At 41.6% G+C, this 23,318-nt stretch overlaps 1 protein-coding gene and 1 pseudogene across 5 annotated transcripts; both read left to right on the forward strand.

The window, feature by feature from the left end:
• Positions 1–376: 376 nt before the first annotated feature.
• LOC112067956 (lysosomal thioesterase PPT2-A-like) lies at positions 377–3,428 on the forward strand (annotated as a pseudogene).
• Positions 3,429–4,138: 710 nt separating this feature from the next.
• Positions 4,139–23,021, forward strand: LOC111958913 (coiled-coil domain-containing protein 18). Of its 5 annotated transcripts, none has more exons than XM_023980256.1 (11): positions 4,139–4,226; positions 5,278–5,504; positions 5,584–6,587; positions 6,985–7,137; positions 8,589–8,666; positions 10,948–11,064; positions 12,350–12,499; positions 12,751–12,918; positions 21,120–21,311; positions 21,560–21,751; positions 21,861–23,021. In XM_023980256.1, exons 2-11 carry the CDS (start codon positions 5,333–5,335, stop codon positions 21,963–21,965), a joined length of 2,331 nt encoding a protein of 776 aa, XP_023836024.1. In that variant the 5' UTR covers positions 4,139–4,226; positions 5,278–5,332; the 3' UTR covers positions 21,966–23,021. The 5 variants fall into 5 exon arrangements, with proteins under 5 accessions (XP_023836024.1, XP_023836027.1, XP_023836025.1 ...); XM_023980257.3 differs by lacking the exon at positions 4,139–4,226 and adding an exon at positions 4,307–4,720; XM_023980258.3 differs by lacking the exon at positions 4,139–4,226 and adding an exon at positions 4,814–5,169.
• The last annotated feature ends 297 nt before the right edge of the window (positions 23,022–23,318 follow it).

Here is a 23,318-nt window from a genome sequence, read left to right on the forward strand (position 1 = left end):
GCTATGTACATTGGTCATCGTTAATACCATTCATTAGTTGATGAGGCATTTTGCATTACACTCAATGGTTTAAAGACCTGTGAAATCTATACCCATTTACATCATTTCCCGTCTAATCCCTTTGTGAGTGGAATTTAGGCACAAACTGGAAAGTGTAAACATCCTTCCAAGTGCGTGTCGTCACCATTGAATTACAGTGAATTAAATTGATGGCACCAAACACTCAAAGTCAAGTGAGGTTAGCATGCGCCTGACAATGAAATAAGATGATAGAAGAAAAAGGGGTGTGTTCTTCCGTGAACCCCACCACACAGATGTGTAATAATGAAAGTAGGTAAACATAGTAGACTGGAACTTACATTTCTAGGGTAATGCAATTATGCTAGGGTTATGTAACCAATTGTTATCTCCTGCACGCTGAAGGAATCAAACTTTATTTTTCGGTGGTTTAATTGAAAATGAGAGCATCGTTGGACATCAAGGGACTTCTGCTGCTCTTATGTGGAGTTAACCTGGCCGACACGCTTGGGTACAAACCGGTCATCATTGTTCACCGCCTCTTTGACGGCCCTGAACAATACCTTATGATGAGTCGTTTGATACAAGAGGTACGTTTCAATTTAAAAAAACAAACATGTATTTAACCTTTATTTAATTAACTAGGCAAGAGAGCCCAATGCAGAGAGCCCAATCCTCTACAACACATATTTAACCGTAATTATATACTTATTAAACAGAAAAGAAAACTATTATGTAATTTGAGACTTATTAGGTTATTGAGTAGAGGGGGAAAAAAGAAAGTGAGTGTACTTTATACAGTCTATGAGTGATAAAAGATGATTTTTGGGCCACCAAAACTCAAATAATAAATATAAATATTAAAACGTGTTTCCATAAATAAAAGCACTAAAAAGGCAAAAAAGTATTAATGGAAATAGTTTCACATGAAGAGAGAATTTTATAAGATCCTGTTTTAGTGCACCTGTGATACAAATGTAACACAACATATTCCTCTAAAAACATGTGGCTGTTGTCCATTCTCCAGAGAGAAAAAAGTAATCCATCCATAATTTCCCCAATACCAGGAGCAAACACAACGTTTTCATCCTATAATATTGGCCCATCATATCATTATACTTTAGCAATAAGGTCCGAGAGGGTGTGGTATATGGCCAATATACCATGGCTAAGGGCTGTTCTCATGAACAACGCAATGTGGAGTGCCTGGATACAGCAACGTGGAGTGCCTGGATACAGCCCTTACCCGTGGTATATTGGTCATATACCACAAACCCCTGAGGTGCCTTATTGCTATTATAAACTGGTTACCAATGTAATTAGAGCAGTAAAAATACATTTTTAATTCATACCCATGGTATACGGTCTGATATACCGTGGCTTTCAGCCAATCAGCATTCAGGGCTCGAACCACCCAGTTTATAATGTATGTTATAATATGATAGGATAACATGTTTCAAGTACATCATTTTTTCTTGTAACTTGCAATATAAGCTGAAGTATTATTTTCACAGGCCCATCCAGGTACCAACGTGTCAGTGATATATCTGTATGATAACATGGCCAGCCTGATGCCACTGTGGGTGCAGGTGCAGGGCTTCAAAAATACGCTCTATCCAATCATGCAGGAGGCAGAGCATGGCGTCCATCTTATCTGCTTCTCACAAGGTCTCTCTATCTCAGTTATTTAGCATTTTTGGAACAAGACATAGAGATATAGCTCTGTCCGCTTAATGTTGTCTTCCCCTGCTTCTCCTAGGTGGTCTGATATGTGGAGGACTTCTTTCTACACTTCCTGACCATAATGTCCAGTCCTCCATCTCCCTCTCATCACCACAGGCTGGCCAGTATGGAGGTCAGTGATGGTCACTTTCTTCTCATAAGTCATTTTCTATCAGGCAAGGCCTATGTATAGATCTTAAAAAAAGAAAGAATCCTCCAACAAATTCTAACACATTGAAGTTTAGCTTTTTGTCATACCACAAAGTAAAACTAAAATCTATTAATGTCTCACATTTCAAATAAAAAGTGAAACTTTGCAAGCCGAATGTAAACTTCAAACACATTATATGTTCCACACACCACACACATTTAACGAGCCTTTTCGTTGTGCTTCTCGCACAGACACAGAAATTCTGAAATGTTTTTTTCCCCACTATCTAAAGGCCCGTGTTTTTCACGTGTGCTACTCTTCAGTAGGACAGAAATGGTCCATCTGCAACTTCTGGAATGGTAAGAGAAAATTGGGTAGTTAAAGGGGAACTTCGGTGTCGAACAAATAGAGAACCAGATGTTTGTAGATGTGTATCTGAGTACAGTAAAGAGGCTCACAACTGTTCCTTTGTGCTTGCACCAAAATGTTTTGTCCTACCAGACCCACACCAAAGAGAACGCTTCCTGTAGAGCAGCAATTATCTGGCCCTACTGAATGGAGAGAGACCACACAGGGAAATGACAGGTAGTGAAATTCATTCCTACTGCAGATATCTCAATATCCAAAACTGGAAACCTAGATTAGATTAGTCATCATTGACTGATAAGGGAGAGACAAAATCTCCAGCCAAGTTCCTTACTTCTCCTTTAACACTGCCTTGTCAGCATAATGAACAGAACTACACATTTTGTAGCAACAAATTTAGTTTGGCTTAAATTACTTTCCCAGAATATATATATTTGATAAAACTGCAGATTCAGTCTGGCCCTACTGACACTGTTGGCCTAAGTCGTTTTAAATTCTATAAAATGTGGAGAGACCTAGTTACTCTCACTCTCAAAACAAATAAATGTATCTCTCTCTCTAATCATCAGAGTGGAGGAAGAACTTCCTGCATATCAACAAGCTGGTGTTGATTGGAGGACCAGATGATGGCGTGATTACACCATGGGAGTCCAGGTATCCATGGTCACCATCATCACCATTATTTTACACTAAATTAATTGCCCTGTTGTATATCCTGTATTCTTACACACACATTGGTTGCATTTCTGAGACGTGGGCTTGACACTAGTGACACTCTATACCTAATGGACTAACCATTTCTGTTCTCTTCAATCAGTCAGTTTGGATTTTATGACTTTAACGAAACCATTGTTGAGATGAAGAACCAGGAAGTAAGTTAGTTTAATGGTATCATTTACCATCATTGATAATGTTCATGTCATAATGTGATGGGTAACTATGTGCTTCTCTGTCTCTCTCATTTGAATAGTGGTAGGTTAGGGATTCGTTTGGGCTGAAGACACTGCATGCTCGTGTAGACCTGGCTGTGTATGTGCTCTCAGGAGTGAAGCACAGCTATTGGCATTCTAATGAGACGGTGTTCAGAGGCTGCATAGAGGAGTGGCTGACATGAACATGCACACATACACACTGAATATAATGTTCACAGAAACAGACATAAAAGGTTATGCAAATTGTCTTTGATTGACATATCATAGTTGTATGTAGTGCCTATTTTATATTTTTTATACAGTATTGTTTGTCTGTGACTATGAAACAGCGAAATCAAGTGTTATTGTACAATAAAAGGAAATGAACTGAATTTAACTCAATTTCACATGGTGTGTGCTTGCACAATGCTTTCACTCTTCTCCTGGTGAATCAGAATTGTTTCTCTCTTTGAATAAATCTGTGTGATAGTGTATAATCTTTATATTTGACTGAATCTTCAAAATAATTACTGAACATTGGACTACCATGTTGGCACACAATCGCCCAAACATGCAAATGTTCTAGTTCCATAGATTTCCATAGATCACAAGGATCTGAGCAGAAATTAAAAACAGTAGGCTAAATGTTTTTCCGGGGGGGCTATATTATGGGAATGATTGCCACCAGAATCACATGTAATGTAAAATGTTGGATAAACTTGAATTACATTCCATTGTACCTATTAGTTGAGGGAGGAGCTCTGGCGCCGTACATTACCAATGAAAAGTGTGCCTATGAAAATAATCCAATCGACTGCTGATTTACGGCCATTCACTTCTCAAAACAGGGGTGTAATCATTAACCAAACAGAGATGTTATATTGGACAAATTCAGGTAGGTCCCTCCCCGTTTCGTTCCGTTTACGAAACGTTTTGCAACAGAATTGGCGTAATGAATACACCCCAGGTATGACTAATGACGTCAGCAAGGTAGTGCATACTCACAGCTCCTTTCCGGTGTAGGCAACTGCAGTGCGCTCGAGTTCCTGGTTGACATTGTAAGACACTTTTTAATTTTTTATTATTGTTTTTTTTTTTTTTTTTACTATGTGGTCATTTGTAAAGTCATTCATGTTTTTAGAAAATGTAGATGGGACCCGGTTAACTTCACCGAGGACGCCACCGGGATTAATGTTTGCGTTCAAGATTTCCCAATTTTATCGTGTTCAGAGCGCGAAACCAGATTTAATTTATCGAGACAGATAAACAATACTCATCCAAACGCTTTATGCATGCAGATGGACTAAAAGTGGATGTATAGAAAACAAATCTGTGATTTTGGCAATCTCTAAAGGAAGGATAATTAATTTGGTGAAGTCATACTGCTTAACTTGATTCAGACGGTGAACACGTAGCCTAGAACTTTCCGCGTTGTCGGAATGAAACTTATTTACACACCTCAGCTGCTTAAAATAGGACTGCATAGACAGGTCATTGGTTTTGGTTATAGGTTGTGTACCGCGGGCAACAGAAAGAGACGACAGCTGCTGGTGTAAGATACATATTTCGATATTGTATAGGAATAGAATAGCCTGCTGTTGTCTAAAGTTCATAATGATAGGTACAAGCGAGCAGTGAAACGAATGGCGGGGAGAGCGTTTGCGAGACTTGTTTTTTCGCTTTGACTGTTTGCGAAATGTACTGACAGCGTGGTTCAAGGTCGACGTGTAGGCGGCTGTGGGTTGCAACTGTAAACACTCAGCTCTGTGCTAAAAGAGCCAACACGTTGAGCAAAACATCCACACTATAATATTAAAGCGCACTGAGGCAAAGCAAAAAATCGAGGCTCTTAAGCGGCAAGTTAGTGAGAGCAGATAACTGAATTAGGCTAAACAGCCAAGTATAATCATTTTTTTATATAAGTGGGCCAAAAGTGAAGCCAGTTCTAACTTGGAAAAACATATTTGAATGTCACAGCCAGCAAGTGCAATTATACAGAATGTAATTCTAAGATTAGATATCCAACCATTCTCTACACCATGATCAAAAAGTTTAGAATACATTTAGTTAAAGCTGCAGCAAATAATCTGTTCTGCCTTATTCCAACAGAATATTGAAGATCATTCTGTGGACATAAGGGGATTTTCTAGCCCTTCCGTCTACTATGTCCTCCAGAGGCAAAGGTGAGGAATGTCTGGTGTGTGGGGGTGACCTGCACGGTAACCAACGGCGATGGCTCTTTGGGCGTCAGAACAAGAAAGATGGTCAGCCTCAGACCCCATCAGACTCGCTGGGCAGAGGAAGTCTCTCCAGGTCTTCTCAAAGCAGCCCCTGGGGTGAGGTGTGTTTGTGTGTGCTCTTCTCTGTGTGTATGTGCGTGTATCTGTTCTAATGTTTTCTTTTCCCACTTTGCAGGTAGCACCATGTCTCTTGGCTCCACGGTTTCTCTCTCGTCCCTTTCCTCACCTTCTAAAGCCATGGACCTTCTCTCTGTGCTGACACACATACTAGGCCAGTCTGTATCACGGGGCAGTGGGCGGGGGGAGTTCTTGTGTGGCAAATGCGTTTCAGTTCTAGAGCGGGTTTTCAAGTTTGACTCTGTCATTTCCAGAGTGAGGGTCTTATCCTCTGAGAGGCTTCAGAAGTTGACCCAGGAGAGGGACAAGGTCAGGCAGTGGGTACGCAGCGCTTACCGCCAGCGACACCCTCAGGATTTCAGGATGAGGAGCAGCACTAGTGAGGAGGATGGTGAGGGAATGGGAGACAGAGAGGGTTACAATGAAATGTTGAAGGAGAACATGGCCCTGTCAGAGTATGAGTGCTGGTCTGAGAAATGGGACGCATGTCCATACTTCAGGAGAACGGGGAAAAGATGCACAAAGGGGAAAAATTGTGAGGGATGTGATTCTCTGAGGGTGTCCGATTCCGCCTATGAGTCAGTTTGTGGGGTTCCCCGCCGCCTACCCTTCCAACCCTTTCCCCCCTTGGCCCTATCGAGGAACAAGTCGCAGAGCATGCCTCTTCATTGGTCAAGAGTGCCGTCGCTAAGCTCTAGCCCAGCGTCATTGGCTGGATCCACTCTCTCCTTACGAGCCTCCTCTCGCACTGAGTCCATCCAATCACTGGATTCGCTGGATTGCCGTGATCCATTTGATTTTCCAGGTGATTTGTCACTCCTGGTCCTCAGAGAGTTGAAAGGTATTGAAGGAAAGCCTGTCAATTCACCTTCGGGGAGTAAGATTCCCATTTTGGGAAAGAGGGAAGGGCGATATTCAGGAGAGGTAGGTGAGACATCCCCCCCTAAGGTAACAAGGGTGCTGAATTTTGGAGAGCGGGAGAATGGAGGAGAGGAAGTGGATGGAGAAACCAATGATGTTTTGACTGAATTGAGGGACGAGTTTATTCCACTACACAGAGAGGTGAGATATCTCTTATATTCTATCAAAATCCAGCATGCCAAATAACGACAGGAAGTTATTATGAGTTGGGCAAGGATTATTTCCTGACGACAACACTTTGGGTTCCCATAGCCTATAAATGAGCCCTTCCCTGGTCAGGAAAATATCTGCCCTAAATGAGGATTTTCCGACAGGTTGCCTTGCCTGTGGTCTGTGGATCACTCCGTCTATCACGGAGTGTAAATATTTACTTAGTTGTCAGTAATATGTCATCTAGGGTCTATAATGTCTGTAGCCAGTACAAAGGTCCAACACGGAATATTTTCTTACTTATAAATACAGGAATAGGACTTCAACAGAATTAAAAGTGACAACTTATATGTCTTTCACAAAATGCCGTTTTCTTATTTCATTTCAGAGCAATACAGGTCGAGTGCACCTTGCAGTCAGACAGTTGAGAGGACAGCTTGATCAAGCTATGGCACGMATCAAGACCCTCGAAACTGAGCTTAAACACGGGACCAAAACCAAACCAGATMCCAATGTCAGTGGACCAGAGGATTGGATTAAGGTAAGCACTGAGTAGTTAGATTTTTCACTCTACTTGTTTCCCTCTTGTTTAGACATTTTCAGCTGGATTCCCAGACACAAATGAAGGCCAGTCATGGAAAATGCATTCTCAATGGAGATTCTCCAGGACTAGGCAGTCTCTGGGGAACCGGTCCATAGTATTTATAGTAACTCAATTGAGAAAGAAAACAGTTTAAATTGGTGAGTGGAATGGAAGTGTCATGATAATTTGGTTGCGCACACACAACTAAGGTTGACACTCCCTGTCATGATAACTGACTGCTGACATTTTATACACGATAAACAGGTATAGGCCTAGTCAGCCGGTGCACAGCAATATAATGGCCTGAACATAGTGTCCCTAACATGCTTCCTCTGCATGTGTGTGTGCTCACTCAAGTACGTCTTCAGAATCACTTGGATAGCAATGTCTTTAAGCCCTGCTTGTATTGACTAAGCACAAATAAAGCATTATGCAAGGAATGATGGGTGTGTTACAGTTTGTTTGGTCTCTGGACGAGGGAGTGTCCCCTTTCCTTAATGCAGGTGCGTTCATATAACCGCACACACACAACCACACATCTCCCTGGAATCTTCCCCAACTAGAGGAGTTTGCCCTGCAGCTCAGGTTGGCTTTTCATAAAGAGATCATTAACATGCTACTCAGCTGCTGAGTGGCGTCTGTTAGCCTTATCGCCTTACAGTAGACTCAAGTTATTCAACCCGGCACCTACCTATGGTTCTAGCATGTCTGGGCCTCACCCCCAGCTGTTAAGGTATTTTACCTAAGCTGATTCTCATTTCATGAGATTCACGTCTGAGATTTAGGTCTGGCTTGAGTTCCAGTTTTTGGGATATTTTAAGAAACCCTATTAGCAAGTTCAGTCTGGGAATGGGAGCTGTAAATCCACGAAGAGCTTTGACGATTAAGAGCACCACAGTCAGCTCTACACAAGGAATTATTTTAATTTGCCTGGAATCTGGCATTAGCTCCACCCAATCCGAGAAAAGTTCAAATAAATCAATCATTGGGATTAAGTATTTGTGTGTTCTGTGTGAGGTCTTACAGTATAYCAAGCTTTTGTGGTGGGGAACTTGCACATTTGGCACTTGCAGGGCAGATTATAGGCTTATACTGTGTGTTCTAAATTTATTACAAGAATACAAACTGATTGCCTGCATTCTTTGAAAGAATCAGCTGTAACATAGTGGCATATATCACCCACAAGACACTGGCTTCAAAATGGAGAGGTCTGCTGCTCCAGCCTGGTCCCAGATCTGTTTGTGCTGTCTTGGCAACGCCTGAGGTCATTGTCATCAGTTTGAAAGACAACACAAACTGATCTAGGACCAGGCTAGTCTGCTCTAATATCGCTGCAACAATGCCAGCCCCCTGTTGACTTGACATCCTTCATCTAAGTGCTGTGTATGRCGTGATTATGGCTTTTTCAGTTGCMGCAGAAGGACGGGGGAAACTTGCTTCTGCAGAGTTTGGGGCATTCCCTGCACAGCAGAGACCGAGTTATCCAGGTGAGTGATTCATAGTGATTCTATGAGGGGAGACAATGCAGTCATGCTGAAAACACAGGGATCCACTTCACTCAGAAATGAGACACTGGCTGAGCTAGTGGAATGTTGCCATCACAACATGGATACCCCAAGCTCTTAAACTCCCAGATCTAACTTAAGATATAGTGGTATTAGCAGATAGAAATCAATTTTCATCACTGAAGTTTGTATGGGTGAGAACTTCCTTAGCTTAACATAACATAGCCAAATAGATAAATCAAATCGGTTTAATAGAGTACCAGTCAAARGTTTGGACACACCTACTCATTCCAGGGTTTTTCTTTATTTGTACTATTTTCTAYATTGTAGAATAATAGTGAAGACATCACAACTATGAAATAACACATATGGAATCATGTAGTAACCACAAAAGTGTCAACAAATTAAAATRTATTGTGTATTTTAGATTCTTCAAAGTAGCCACCCTTTTCCTTGACAGGTTTGCACACTCTTGGCATTCTCTCAACCAGCTTCATGAGGTAGTCACCTGGAATGCATTTCAATTAACAGGCGAGCCTTGTTAAAAGKTAATTTGTGGGATTTCTTTCCTTCTTATTGCGCTTGAGCCAATCAGTTGTGTTGTGACAAGGTATGGGTGGTATCTCGAAGATAGCCCTATTTGGTAAAAGACCAAGTCCATATTATGGCAAGAACTGCTCAAAAAGCAAAGARAAATGACAGTCCATCATTACTTTAAGATATGAAGATCAGTCAATACGGAAAATGTCAAAATCCATCAAGCGCTATGTTGAAACTGGCTCTTATGAGGGCCGCCACAGGAAAGGAATACCCAGAGTTACCTCTGCTGCAGAGGATAAGTTCATTATAGTTATCAGCCTCAGAAATCGGCAATTAACTGCACCTCAGATTGCAGCCGAAATAAATGCTTCACAGAGTTCAAGTAACAGACACCTATCAACATCAACTGTTCAGAGGAAACTGCGTGAATCAGGCCTTCATGGTTGAATTGCTGCAAAGAAACTACCACTAAAGGACACCAATAATAAGAAAAAACTTGCTTGGGCCAAGAAACAAGAGCAATGGATATTTGACCTGTGGAAATCTGTCCTTTGGTCTGATGAGTCCAAATTTGAGATTTTTAGTACTAACCGCCATGTCTTTGTGAGATGCGGAGTAGGTGAACGGGTGATCTCCGCATGTGTTGTTCCCACTGTGAAGCATGGAGGTGGTGTGATTGTGTGGGGGTGCTTTGCTGGTGACACTGTCTGTGATATATTTTGAATTCAAGGCACACTTACCCAGCATGGCTACCACAGCATTCTGCAGCAATACGCCATCCTCTCTTGTTTGCGCTTGGTGGGACTATCATTTGTTTTTCAAYAGGACAATGAYCCAACACACCTCCAGGCTGTGTAAGGGCTATTTGACAAAGAAGGAGAGGGATGGAGTGCTGCATCAGATGACTTGGCCTCCACAATCACCTAACCTCAACCCAATTCAGATGGTTAGGGGTGAGTTGGACCGCAGAGTGAAGGAAAAGCAGCCAACAAGTGCTCAGCATATGTACGGAACGCCTTCAAGACTTTTGGAAAATAATTGTAGTTGACTACCTCATGAAGCTGGTTGAGAGAATGCCAAGAGTGTGCAACGCTGTCATCAAGGCAAAAGGTGGCTACTTTGAAGAACCTCAAATATAAAATATATTTTAATTTGTTTAACACTTGGTTATTTCATAGTTTTGATRTCTTCACTATTATTCTACAATGTAGAAAATGGTAAAAATAAGTAGGTGTGTCCAAACTTTTGACTGGTACTGACATATATTTGAATGTTTTTATTGTCACATTTATTTGGGTGTGTACACAGTTTAGCTAATGTTATAGCAGGTGCAGTGAAATGCTTATATTGCTAGCTCCTAACAATGCAGTAAAATGTCAAACGGGTACACAAAAAATCCATTTTTTTTAAAACAAAGAAAATCAAGAAATGTCGGAAACAAATCCAATTATCAACCCAAATAGCACTGTAACAGCAATCCAACCGTGAGTGGTTGGGGAAAMCCCTGTTTTCTTAACGATCACTGTCTCAATATTTATCATTGTCTCAATTTATCATTGAGACATTTGTTTAAATGMAGTTTTTGTATTCTGGTGTAATTGATATCATTTAATGTTATTTTTTTCATATATCACATCATGTCCTTTTCTGAAGCCATCTCTGGGACAAGCCGTGTGTTATTCCATGATTAGACAGTCATTTCCTGTCTCCCTGTCTGTCTCAGGAGTGCATGTGTCTGATCAGGAAGATGTGTGTTGAGGTGGGGACAGGGACAGACATGGCTGACAGACTGACACAAGCACTCACTGACAATCTGAAACAAACTCTCTCCGACAATAAGGTGAGGGCTCAGATTGATCCCATTTGATTATGATTTGAATAAGCTATTGGTTTAGAATAAAAAAATTTTTTTTTACTCAAAATAAACTTGTGTAGACTGTCAAAGTATGGACAATAATATGCGTGAATATTTCCTTTTTTAATATGACATTACTTAAGTGATAATGCCAGAGAAGCCGGTGTTTGGAGGATATATTGGTATGGGTGTTGTTGGGCCCKAGACGACGTCTCTGGCAAACCGTGCCAATATATCCTCCAAACACTAGCTTTTMTGGCATTATCACTTTTAATACAACGGGTTAACAACATATTCAAATAATGATTGACATATTTTCATTAAATGTTATTTTGATTAATTTCATCCTTCCACAAGATATAGTCCCAACACACATCTAGGGTTGCTAGAGACGCGRCCCAGTCGTTCACTCTACTTGTTCTGTATCTATGGACGCGACCCAGTCATTTGTTCTAAATGTTCTTATCCCTTGCTTGCTAGCTAGCCAACTACAGYTAACTTACAGTCAAGTGCAGCCAGAATAACAGCAAAATAGCTGCATTTGTTTAAGCTGTTTTCTAGTGACATTTATTTGGATACATCCATAACAATGAGTTAATTAGGTGCGATTTCCCTTGGCATAGAAAATGTGCACACTTGTCAGGACACTGTTGTTCAGGGGAGCTAGCCAACTACACAGCTACCGTAACAAAATCACTTCAAACTGAAGCTGGAAAGACTGCAAATTAGCTGCGTTTCGTTGTAACTTTTTTCAATTGACATTTTTTGTGTATATCCATAAAAATGACTCCAGCTGATTTCATGATTTCGACTGGCAGAGAAATGGTGCCTGCCTGTCTATCTCGTCCCAAATCCCGACACGTTCATTACTATGGGACAGCAAAAGATTGTTTCAATATTGAAATACGATGTTGCAAATGTCGCGCGACAGACTGCAAGGTTTATACAAATMTCCACTGTTGAAAACAAATTGATAGTCTAAAATAAATCTGAGATAATATCTAGATGCTTTTTATAGTGGAAATCAAGTTTATAAGTTGCCTGACTGGGCTGATGAGACAGTGGATTGCACAGTCAGATGGAACAGAGTAAATAGGCATTTTAACATCATATATTTAGMCGGTGGCAATTTGTGGAATAGACACTGGCTGGTATGCGTTTTTAACCAATCAGCATTCGAGATTAGACCCACCCGTTGTATAATATGGGATATAGAGCATTTCTGTACAAGGTTATTTTGCTGATGTCTTATGTTCTACCTCATCTTTAGCTAGCCCTGGGGGCTCTGCGCTCTGAGATGAGTGAGAAGGAGAAGAGGATGGAGAGCGAGCTGGAGGCACTGAAGAAAGCTGGGAGAGGCCGGGAGAAAGACCTCTCCACACTCAACACTGTACTCCAATGTAACCAGGACATCATCAATGTGAGTCTGAAGTTGAACACACACACACACACACACACACACACACACACACCTGTGATTGCTGTGCTACCAGTGTATGGCAGTTGCTGTAGAACAAGTACACACACACACACTTTCTTTCACTTAGTTGTATTCACTCACTTTCATTAACAAAGGTAACATTGTCCTGGATGCACTATAGTCACTCAGTCAAAGGTGTTACTAGTAATTTCTCACATAAGGGCTTTGTTTTTTCTTCTTCTAACCCCCAGGAACTGAGAGTGGAGCTGGTTGAGAAGGAGCGAGGGCATCGGGAGGTGCAGAAGGAGAGGGAAGTGTGGAGACAGCGGGACCAGGCCCTCAAAGCAGTCCTACAGGAGAAAGAGTCACTTCTCCTCTGCCTGAAGCAGGCGCTAGAGAGCTCTCAGAAAGACATGCAGGTGAGGGGGTCACCTCAACATACAGTATCTCTATAGGTTGAATTAAATTAGGTCCGACGAGAAGGATATCCTGCTTTCACTGGAACAGGCCCAGATCCACGCCTTTTGCGTGAAGAGAAGACGCCGGAAAAGGGGACGCAGATYGGGGATCCTTCTGAGAATCCTGTAAACTCCCAATGCCTTCCATTCTTCTTGCTAATGTACAATCATTGGAAAATAAAATTGATGACCTACTATTAAGATTATCCTACCAACGGGACATTAAAAACTGTAACATCTTATGTTTCACTGAGACGTGGCTGAACGAAGATATGGACAACATAGAGCTAGCAGGATTTTCCATGCAACGACAGAACAGAGACGCTACCTCTGGTAAGATGAGGGGTGGGGGGGGCGGTGTCTTTTTTTTGTCAATAACAGCTGGTGCGTGATGTCTAATATTAAAGAAGTCTCGAGGTATTTCTCGCCTGAGGTTGAGTACCATATGATAAGCTGCAGACCATATTATCTATGAAGAGAGTTCTCATCTGTATTATTCGTAGCCGTCTATTTACCACCACAAAACGAAGCTGGCACGAAGACTGCTCTCAACCAACTCTATAAGGCCATAAACAAAGAAGAAAATGCTCACCCAGAAGCGGCRCTCCTAGTGGCTGGGGACTTTAATTCAGGAAAATTTATATCAGTTTTACCAAATTTTAAACCAGCGTGTCATGTGCAACCAGGGTGGGAAAAAAATCCTAGACCACCATTACTCCACACACAGAGATGCATACAAAKCTCTCCCCCGCCCTACATTTGGCAAATCTGACCATAATTCTATCCTCCTGATTCCTGCTTACAAGCAAAAACTAAAGCAGGAAGTACCAGTCACTTAATACGGAAGTGGTCAGATGACGCGGATGCTAMGCTACAGGACTGTTTTGCTAGCACAGACTGGAATATGTTCCAGGATTCGTCCAATGGCATTGAGKAATACACCACCTCAGTCATCAGCTTCATCAATAAGTGCATCGATGACGTTGTCCCCACAGTGACTGTACATACATATCCCAACCAGAAGCCATGGATTACAGTCAACATCTGCATTGAGCTAAAGGCTAGAGCTGCCRCTTTCAAGGAGCGGGAGACTAATCCGGACACTTATAAGAAATCCCGCTATGCCCTCAGACGAACCATCAAACAAGCAAAGCGTCAATACAGGATTAAGATTGAATCCTATTACACCGGCTCTGACGCTCGTCGGATGTGGCAGGGCTCGAAAACTATTACGGACTAGAAAGGGAAACCCAGACCCGAGCCGCCCAGTGACGCGAGCCAACCAGACGAGCCTTTTATGCTCACTTTTAGGCAAGCAACACTGAAGCATGCACTAGAGCACCAGCTGTTCTGGATAACTGTGTGATAACGCTCTCGGTAGCCGATGTGAACAAAACCTTTTAAACAGGTTAACAACATTCACAAAGCTATKGGCCAGACAKATTACCAGGACGTGTACTCAAAGCATGCACAGACCAACTGTCAAGTGTCTTCACTGATATTTTCAACCTGTCCCTGACCGAGTCTGTAATACCTACATGTTTCAAGCAGACCACCATAGTCCCWGTGCCCAAGGAAGCTTAGGTAACCTGCCTAAATGATTACTGCCCCGTGGCASTCACATCTGTAGCCATGAAGTGCTTTGAAAGGCTGGTCATGGCTCACATCAACAGCATCCTCCCGGACACYCTAGACCCACTCCAATTCGCATACCACCTCCACAGAKCCACAGATGACGCAATCTCAATCGCACTCCACACTGCCCTTTCTCACCTGGACAAAAGGAACACCTATGTRAGAATGCTGTTCATTGAATACAGCTCAGCATTCAACATCATAGTGCCCATGAAGCTCATCAATAAGCTAAGGACYCTGGRACTAAACACCTCCCTCTGCAACTGGATCCTGGACTTCCTGACAGACCGTCCCCAGGTGGTAAGAGTAGGCAACAACACGTCTGCCACACTGATCCTTAACACTGGGGCCCTTCAGGGGTGTGTACTTAGTCCCCTCCTGTATTCCCTGTTCACCCATGACTGCGTGGCCGAACACAACTCCAACACCATCATTAAGTTTTCTGACGACACAACAGTGGTAGGCCTGATCACCGACAAYGATGAGACGGYCTATAGGGAGAAGGTCCGAGAACTGGCAGTGTGGTGCCAGGACAACAACCTCTCYGTCAATGTKAGCAAGACAAATGAGCTGATCGTGGACTACAGGAAAAGGYGGGCCGAACAGGTCCCCATTAACATTGACGGGGYTGTAGTGGAGCAGGTCGAGAGTTTCAWGTTCCTTGGTCTCCACATCACCAATRATCTATCATGGTCCAAACACTCCAAGACAGTCGTGAAGAGGGCACGACAAAACCTATTCCCCTTCAGGAGACTGAAAAGATTTGKCAAGGGTCCCCAGATCCTCAAAAGGTTCTACACCTGCACCATCGAGAGCATCCTGACCGGTTGCATCACCGCCTGGTATGGCAACTGCTCGGCATCTGTCCGTAAGACACTACAGAGGGTAGTGCGAACAGCCCAGTACATCACTGAGGCCAAGCTTCCTGCCATCCAGGACCTATATAATAGGCGGTGTCAGAGGAAAACCCATAAAATTGTCAGAGACTCCAGTCACCCAAGTGACTGGATATAGACTGTTTTCTCTGCTACCGTACGGCAAGCAATACCGGAGCGCCAAGTCTAGGACCAGAAGGCTCCTCAACAGCTTCTACCCCCAAGCCATTAGACTGCTGAACAATTCATAAAAATCGCCACAGGACAATTTACWTTGACCCCCCCCTTTTGTACAATGCTGCTACTTGCTGTTTGTTTGTTACCCATGCATAGTCACTTCGCCCCCACCTACATATACAGATTACCTCAACTAGCCTGSACACTGACTCGGTACCGGTGCCCCCTGTATATAGCCTTGTTATTCTTATTGTGTTACTTTTTTATTTTAGTTTACTTGGTCAAATGTTCTTGTTCTTGAAATGCACTCTTGGTTAAGGGCTTGTAAGTAAGCATTTCACAGTAAGGTCCACACTTTTTGAGATGAGGACTCCTACTCTGAGATGCTTTGTGAATACAGACCCAGATGTCTTGAAATATAGTGTTTTGAGTAATTTGAATATCTATTCACATTGACCATTCCTGATCTAAATATAATTGATTCCAGGTATATCTCTTTTTAGTGTGGCCACAATTGTTTGTGTCGGGTTCAGTAACCAGTGCTGTAAGCACTGACCTCTGTTATTCAAGTTAAAGGTGCTACATGTCGATTGTCTCTACGATGTGGAAGCTAGGCGACTTGCAACAACACTTAGGCTGAATATAAACAACCCACTCCCACGCATACCAGTTCCCTGCAATACGGTGGAGAGGTTAGTGCTATCCGACATCAAAGGATCCCGGATAGCATGGACCATGGTGGAGACTATTTTACTTTCCGTTTCGTCCACCAACTTCAAACAGTCGTAGATATTTCACTGCGATGTAGATGGTACAATGATACTAATGATAATGAACTATTCAGTGCATGTTTTCTCACATAAACTGAAATAGTTCGAAGAGTGTAGAATTTTATCAACCAGGAAATGACAGAGCAATTTCTATGTTTGGCTGCCTTGTGCTTGAGGAGGAGATGGCCACGCCTATTAGTCCAACAGGACTGACGCGCAGAATAAATACCATGATGCACAGAGACGCACTTAACGGAGTTCGCCCCACTGGTTTGCACTATATAGATTGTTTTATCTGTGATCGAATCAACATATCAACCCATTTTCAATGCAACAAACCAAAACAAATCTAACTTTGCAAGATTGAGTCTCTGATTTKGCCCAACCGAGTAGAATTATATTGGCGGGTGTCGCCCATCAGCGGTCTTGAGCTTTTCAGATCAGACCACAGAGCGCATATGCACATTTGTTGATATTCTTAGCTAGTTACCAAGTTATTAGCCCAGTTATAGATAAGTAAAGGTCAGCAATGGGGAGTTAATGCTTCCTACAAGAACACAAAACATGTAGGCTACATTTCAAGCTGTCTTGGTAAAAAGCTGATATGTCTAAAGGGGCGTTGTATTTTGAGACAGGCTTGAATATGCAAATAAGCTAATAGACAGAGGGGTAGCCTACATTGTCTAATTCTCTGTATGGTAATGATAATACATTTTATTTTGTAAAGTGGTTTCTTGCATCATACAACATTAATAAAATGCAATGTACAGTCACCTATTTGGCCAATGTTGTTACAGACCCGGTAAAAAGTTATGAATTAATGTCAAGCCCTTCATAATGTTATTTTTTTTTAAAGTCTCATGAGATGTAGGCCTGAACAGCAAATATAGGCTATGTCATAGAAATCAAAAGCTATTTCCATGTGAAAATGTTATGGGATTCGCACTGTTTTGTTGCCTACATTATGCTCAAATAGCCACAATAGCCTATTGGCTACTGTCTAAAACTGTAAGGGGACGGACAGCCTCAGTGTTCACTGTAAACGTGCACCAGAAGTTACACAAAATTCTCACAAGGTTCAAGTTTCCTCTCACAAGACCAAACATTTGCTCAGTGCCCAAAAAAAATTGCGGGAACATTGCTACAACAATAAAACATTGTTTTAATGTACAGTTACTTTGCATTAGCCCCAGGGCTCTAGACACATTTTTACAGTCAACTGAGATGGTAGCCTAATATTTAAAAAGGTAAGCTATTTATCTAACATATTCAGGGAATGCATGATTGATATTTTGATGTGCAACCTGTCAAAATAGGATCCAGAATTATTCGATTTATGTTTTGGCTCTTTGTGCATATACAGTACCAGTCAAAAGTTTGGACACACTTACTCATTCCATTTTTTTTTTTTTACTGTTTTCTACATTGAAGAATAGTAGTGAAGACATCAAAACTATGAAATAACACACATGGATTCATGTAGTAACCAAAAAAGTGTTGAACAAATCAAAATATATTTTAGATTCTTCAAAGTAGCCACCGTTTGCCTTGATGACAGCTTTGCACACCCTTGGCATTCTCTCAACCAGCTTCACCTGGAATGCTTTTCCAACAGTCTTGAAGGAGTTTCCTTCACTCTGTGGTCCAACTCATCCCAAGCCATCTCAATTGGGTTGAGGTTGGATAATTATGGAGGCCAGGTCATCTGATGCAGCACTCCATCACTCTCCTCCTTGGTCAAATAGCCCTTACACAGCCTGGAGGTGTGTTGGGTCATTGTCTTGTTTATAAAACAAACAATAGTCCCACCAAGCGCAAACAAGAGAGGATGGCGTATTGCTGCAGAATGCTGTGGTAGCCATGCTGGTTAAGTGTGCCTTGAATTCTAAATATATCACAGACAGTGTCACCAGCAAAGCACCCCCACACAATCACACCACCTCCATGCTTCACGGTGGGAACCACACATGCGGAGATCATCCGTTCACCTACTCCGCGTCTCACAAAGACATGGCGGTTAGTACTAAAAATCTCAAATTTGGACTCCAGACCAAAGGACAGATTTCCACCAGTCTAATGTCCATTGCTCGTGTTTCTTGGACCAAGCAAGTCTCCTCTTCTTATTATTGGTGTCCTTTAGTAGTGGTTTCTTTGCAGCAATTCGACCATGAAGGCCTGATTCACGCAGTCTCCTCTGAACAGTTGATGTTGATGTCTGCCACTTAAACTCTGAAACATTTATTTAGCTGCAATTTCTGTGGCTGATAACTCTAATGAATTTGTCCTCTGCAGCAGAGGTAACTCTGGGTCTTCCTTTCCTGTGGTGGTCCTCACAAGAGCCAGTTTCATCATAGCGCTTGATGGTTTTTGCGACTGCACTTGAAGAAACTTTCAATGTTCTTGAAATGTTCCACATTGACTGACCTTCATATCTTAAAGTAATGATGGACTGTCGTTTCTCTTTGCTTTTTGAGCAGTTCTTGCCATAATATGGACTTGCTCTTTTACCAAAGAGGGCTGTCTTCTGTATACCACCCCTACCTTGTCACAACACAACTGATTGGCTCAAACGCATTAAGAATGAAAGAAATTCCACAATATAACTTTTAACAAGGAACGCCTGTTAATTGAAATGCATTCCAGGTGACTACCTCATGGAGCTGGTTGAGAGAATGCCAAGAGTGTGCAAGCCTGTCATCAAGGCAAAGGCTACTTTGAAGAATCTAAAATATGAAATATATTTTGATTTGTTTTACACTTTTTTGGTTACTTAATGGTTTCATATTGTTATTTCATAGTTTTGATGTCTTCACTATTCAACAATGTAGAAAATTGTAAAAATAAAGAAACCCTTGAATGAGTAGGTGTGTCAACTTTTGGCTGGTACTGTGTGTGTGTGTATATATATATATATAGAGAGAGAGATTTTCTTTTGCCAGCATATTGGCCTGTAGGCTATATAATTCACTGAGGAAGTGGGAACTAAAAACGCTTGGCTAGATAGCAACAATATCAGATTTAGCAATGTGGGCTAATTAATGCGCCTCGGCTACTTTATGTATACTGAATAAAAATATAAATGCAACAATTTCAAAGATTTTAATAAATTAAAAGGCCCTAATCTATTGATTTCACATGATTGGGAATACAGATATGCATCTGTTGGTCACAGATACCTTAAAAAAAACGAAGTTAGGGGCGTGGATCAGAAACCAGTCAGTATCTGGTATGACCACCATTTACCTCATGCAGCGCAACACATCTCCTTCGCATAGAGTTGATCAGGCTGTTGATTGTGGGCTGTGGAATGTTGTCCCACTCCTCTTCAATAGCTGTGCGAAGTTGCTGGATATTGGCGGGAACTAGAACACGCTGTTGTACATGTCGATCCAGAGCATCCCAAACATGCTCAATGGGTGACATGTCTGGTGAGTACACAGGCCATTGAAGAACTGGCACATGCAGCTTCCAGGAATTGTGTACAGATCCTTGCAACCTGAGCCCGGACAGTATCATGCTGAAACATGAAGTGATGGTGGCGGCTGAATGGCACGACAATGGGCCTCAGGATCTCATCAAGGTATCTCTGTGCATTCAATTTGCCATCGATAAAATGCAATTGTGTTCATTKTCCGTAGCTTATGCCTGCCCATACCATAAACCTACCACCACCATGGGGCACTGTGTACACAGCGTTGACATCTGCAAACCGCTCGCCAACACGTTGCCAAACAGGTGGTGTGCGGTTGTGAGGCCAGTTGGACGTACTGCCAAATTCCCTAAAACGATGTTGGAGGTGGCTTATGGTAGAGAAATGAACATTCAATTATCTGGCAACAGTTCTGGTGCAGTCAGCATGCCAATTGCACACTCCCTGAACTTGAGACCTCTGTGGCATTATTTTGTGACAACTGCACATTTCAGTGTGGGCTTTTATTGTCTGTGTAATGATAATGCTTTTTAATAGGCTTCTTGATATGCTACACCTGTCAGAAATTCTCACTAACAGGGATATAAACAAATTTGTGCACAACATTTGAGGTAAATAAGCTTTTTGTGCATATGGGATCTTATTTCAGCTTATGAAACATGGGACCAACACTTTACATATTGCGTTTATATTTTTGTTCATTGTACAACGATCTACGTTTTATCAATTTGACATCAGATTCTGACGTTTCTCCACGTTTCTCCAAATTTCAAAGTTGCTCCAAATGTGAAATGTCTGTATTGTTCCATTTCTCCTTGCACAATGTGGGGAGAGTGAGTGAGAGAGGCTCACTCACATAGCAGCCGACTGCGAAACAGGGACAGGCAGATACTTTAAGGGCAGGAATCAACATAATGCATAGGCTATTACTGTTAACCAAATAATAGTTTTAGAACAATCTACAGCAAAATCATAGAATATTACCGACGTACACAAATGCTTCGGTAGGAGTAAGGCAGTGTCTGTCGTCCCAGCTCTAGTTTTTTCCACCCATCTTCATTACATAACTGATCTGGCTTTTATTGTCAAATAGAAAGTCTGCATGTTAGAATGCGATTTTGTATTGGGCCAAAATATATATTTTTCACCCACTATTACTGCAGCTATTTTATGGATTTTTTTCTGAAATTACAATGCCTAAATTCTACATGTAGCTCTTTAGAGTTCACTCGCTTCAGGTAGACTTTCCTCATTATTTGTTATCTTTTCCCTCAGGCACTGTCGGACTCTGTGATTAGCCAAGGGGTGTCAGGAGGCGGGGCAGAGAGGGCTCTGGCCTCTCAGCTGAAGGAGAAGGAGAGCCTGGTGATAGCCTGGCTTCAGGACAGAGAGGAACACAGCGCCACCATGTGCCGGGAGGTCTCCAAACTCACCACCGCCCTGCAGGACTATCAGGGCATAGTGCAGGTGAGTGCAAACGAGGATGGTAGTGGATGATTTCACCAATCCCTGTCTTTCATATCAGTGAAGAGGAAGCCATTTAAGACTAGTAAGATGCTCCCTCTTTATACTGCGATGTGGTGTGTCTTCCATGGTCTTTTACACAATTCAGGTCATCTTCAGTGAGGTACCTAAAAGAACAAGCCTATAATATAGTTTGGTCATTTGAACCTATACCTTTCCCCTCTTCCCATCTTCCCCCCTTCCTTCTCAAGGAGCAACAGCAGAATCATAGTCAGACGGTGTCTTCGCTGTCAAAGCAACTCAACGAGACAGCCAACGACCTGAGGGAGAGAGGGAAGGAGAACAAGGAGACACAGCGAGCCTGGCGGAGCGAAAAGGAGGACAAAGAGAGGGAGGAGAGGAAATTGAGGGAGAGCCTGGAGAAGAGAGACAAACTCATTGAGGTATGTCCGTACATGAGCGAGATATGTCCATACATGACCTTAGAAAAGCACTAAAGAGTGGACCAAAATTAACACGGAATATTTTGATTTGTAAACCTGTTTTATTTAGCAAGTTCTCCTGGATTCCGAGGAACGGGATCATCTACTCAAAGAACTTCAACAGAACCTGCTGAACAAATTTGAACCCATGATTGCTGTCAAACACACATTATGAAAAAGATAAACAAGATAGTGAGAGAGCAAAAAACGTGGAACCATGAAGGTACAATGCACATTTTATATAGATGAGTTGCATGAACCAGCACTTTCTTGCACCACAGGTAGTTTACTACTAACTACAATTATATGTAGGCCTATTGAAAAGGTTGTGTTTTGCACATTTGCAGTAGTTGATCTTCCCTTGGCAGGCAAGCCTTGGTTTTTGTGTTAAAACAATTTATGTCCTTTACAAAACTCCTGACTGGATATTTGTCAATAATGATAATGTTATTGCTCCATTTTGGCATCATTCTTATTTGTATATTCATATTGACTGATTTAATTGATGAAGTATGCTAGTAGTTAATGTCTGACATGGACCAAAGTATATGTTGAATTTGCTTAAATGGTACTCTGTCAATGAAATATATCAATTCAGACGGATCAATCAAATCCTTTCATTGACTGAGAGAGTACCATTTATGCAGATTCAAAATACACTTTGGTCCATGTCAGATATTGATTAACTACTAGCATGGGACATGGGGAAATGTGTCCTTCAGGGCATAGTGTAGTGCAACCTAATTGATAAGTGCTATCAGAAGGGGGATTATTATTGTTTTGAATTTGGACCGTTTGAAGTTATAGTTTCCCAAAAGCTTTATTTATTGGTGTCATACTGTAAGTTCTGTGATTTTTATAAATTTTTTCTTCTTCTTCTGAATGTTCCTTTTTGGTTATTTTATTTATACTGCCATTTTCTTTACACATTAGCTACATCATACTGCTTGGTATTTTGATTGTCATGAAGGGGTTAACATTTTTGAACCCAAAATATTTGTTTAGACTTTTTGGGAGGTTTAATTTTACTACAGAATGGTTTGATACATTTATTTTTGGAAAAGGATTCTAATTTGATGTCTGTCTTGTTTTTATGTTCTGTCTTTTAATGTTCTGTTTCCTTTTTTTCATGTAGTATTAGACCTACTGCCTGTCTTTTGGGGATTTGCTGCCATGTTTTCATTTTAAGTCTTTGGGAGATTGAGAAATAAACCTCTCTATATGATCGAAATTATTGAATGTAGTCTCTTTTCATTGCATGTATTTTGCTGCCTATGTCATGGATGATCAAAGTGACGTTCATGACCCGCGGGTGTCTCATATGCTCTGTACTTCACACTCGGAATATGATCCCCAGTAAACGGTCATGGCTAGAAGGGATCCAGCGTTTGTCAGAATGTTCTTATTGTAGCCGGTTTAGGAGAGCTTACGCAGTAGGTTAGAATTAACGTGGCAGTTGAGAATTAGGATAAGGTCAGGAAAAGGGTTAGGGTTAGTTTAAAAAATAAAATAAAAATTTGACGTAAAT

The sequence above is a fragment of the Salvelinus sp. IW2-2015 genome, linkage group LG35, assembly GCF_002910315.2.
Source record: "Salvelinus sp. IW2-2015 linkage group LG35, ASM291031v2, whole genome shotgun sequence".
NCBI classification, from domain to species: Eukaryota; Metazoa; Chordata; class Actinopteri; order Salmoniformes; family Salmonidae; genus Salvelinus; species Salvelinus sp. IW2-2015.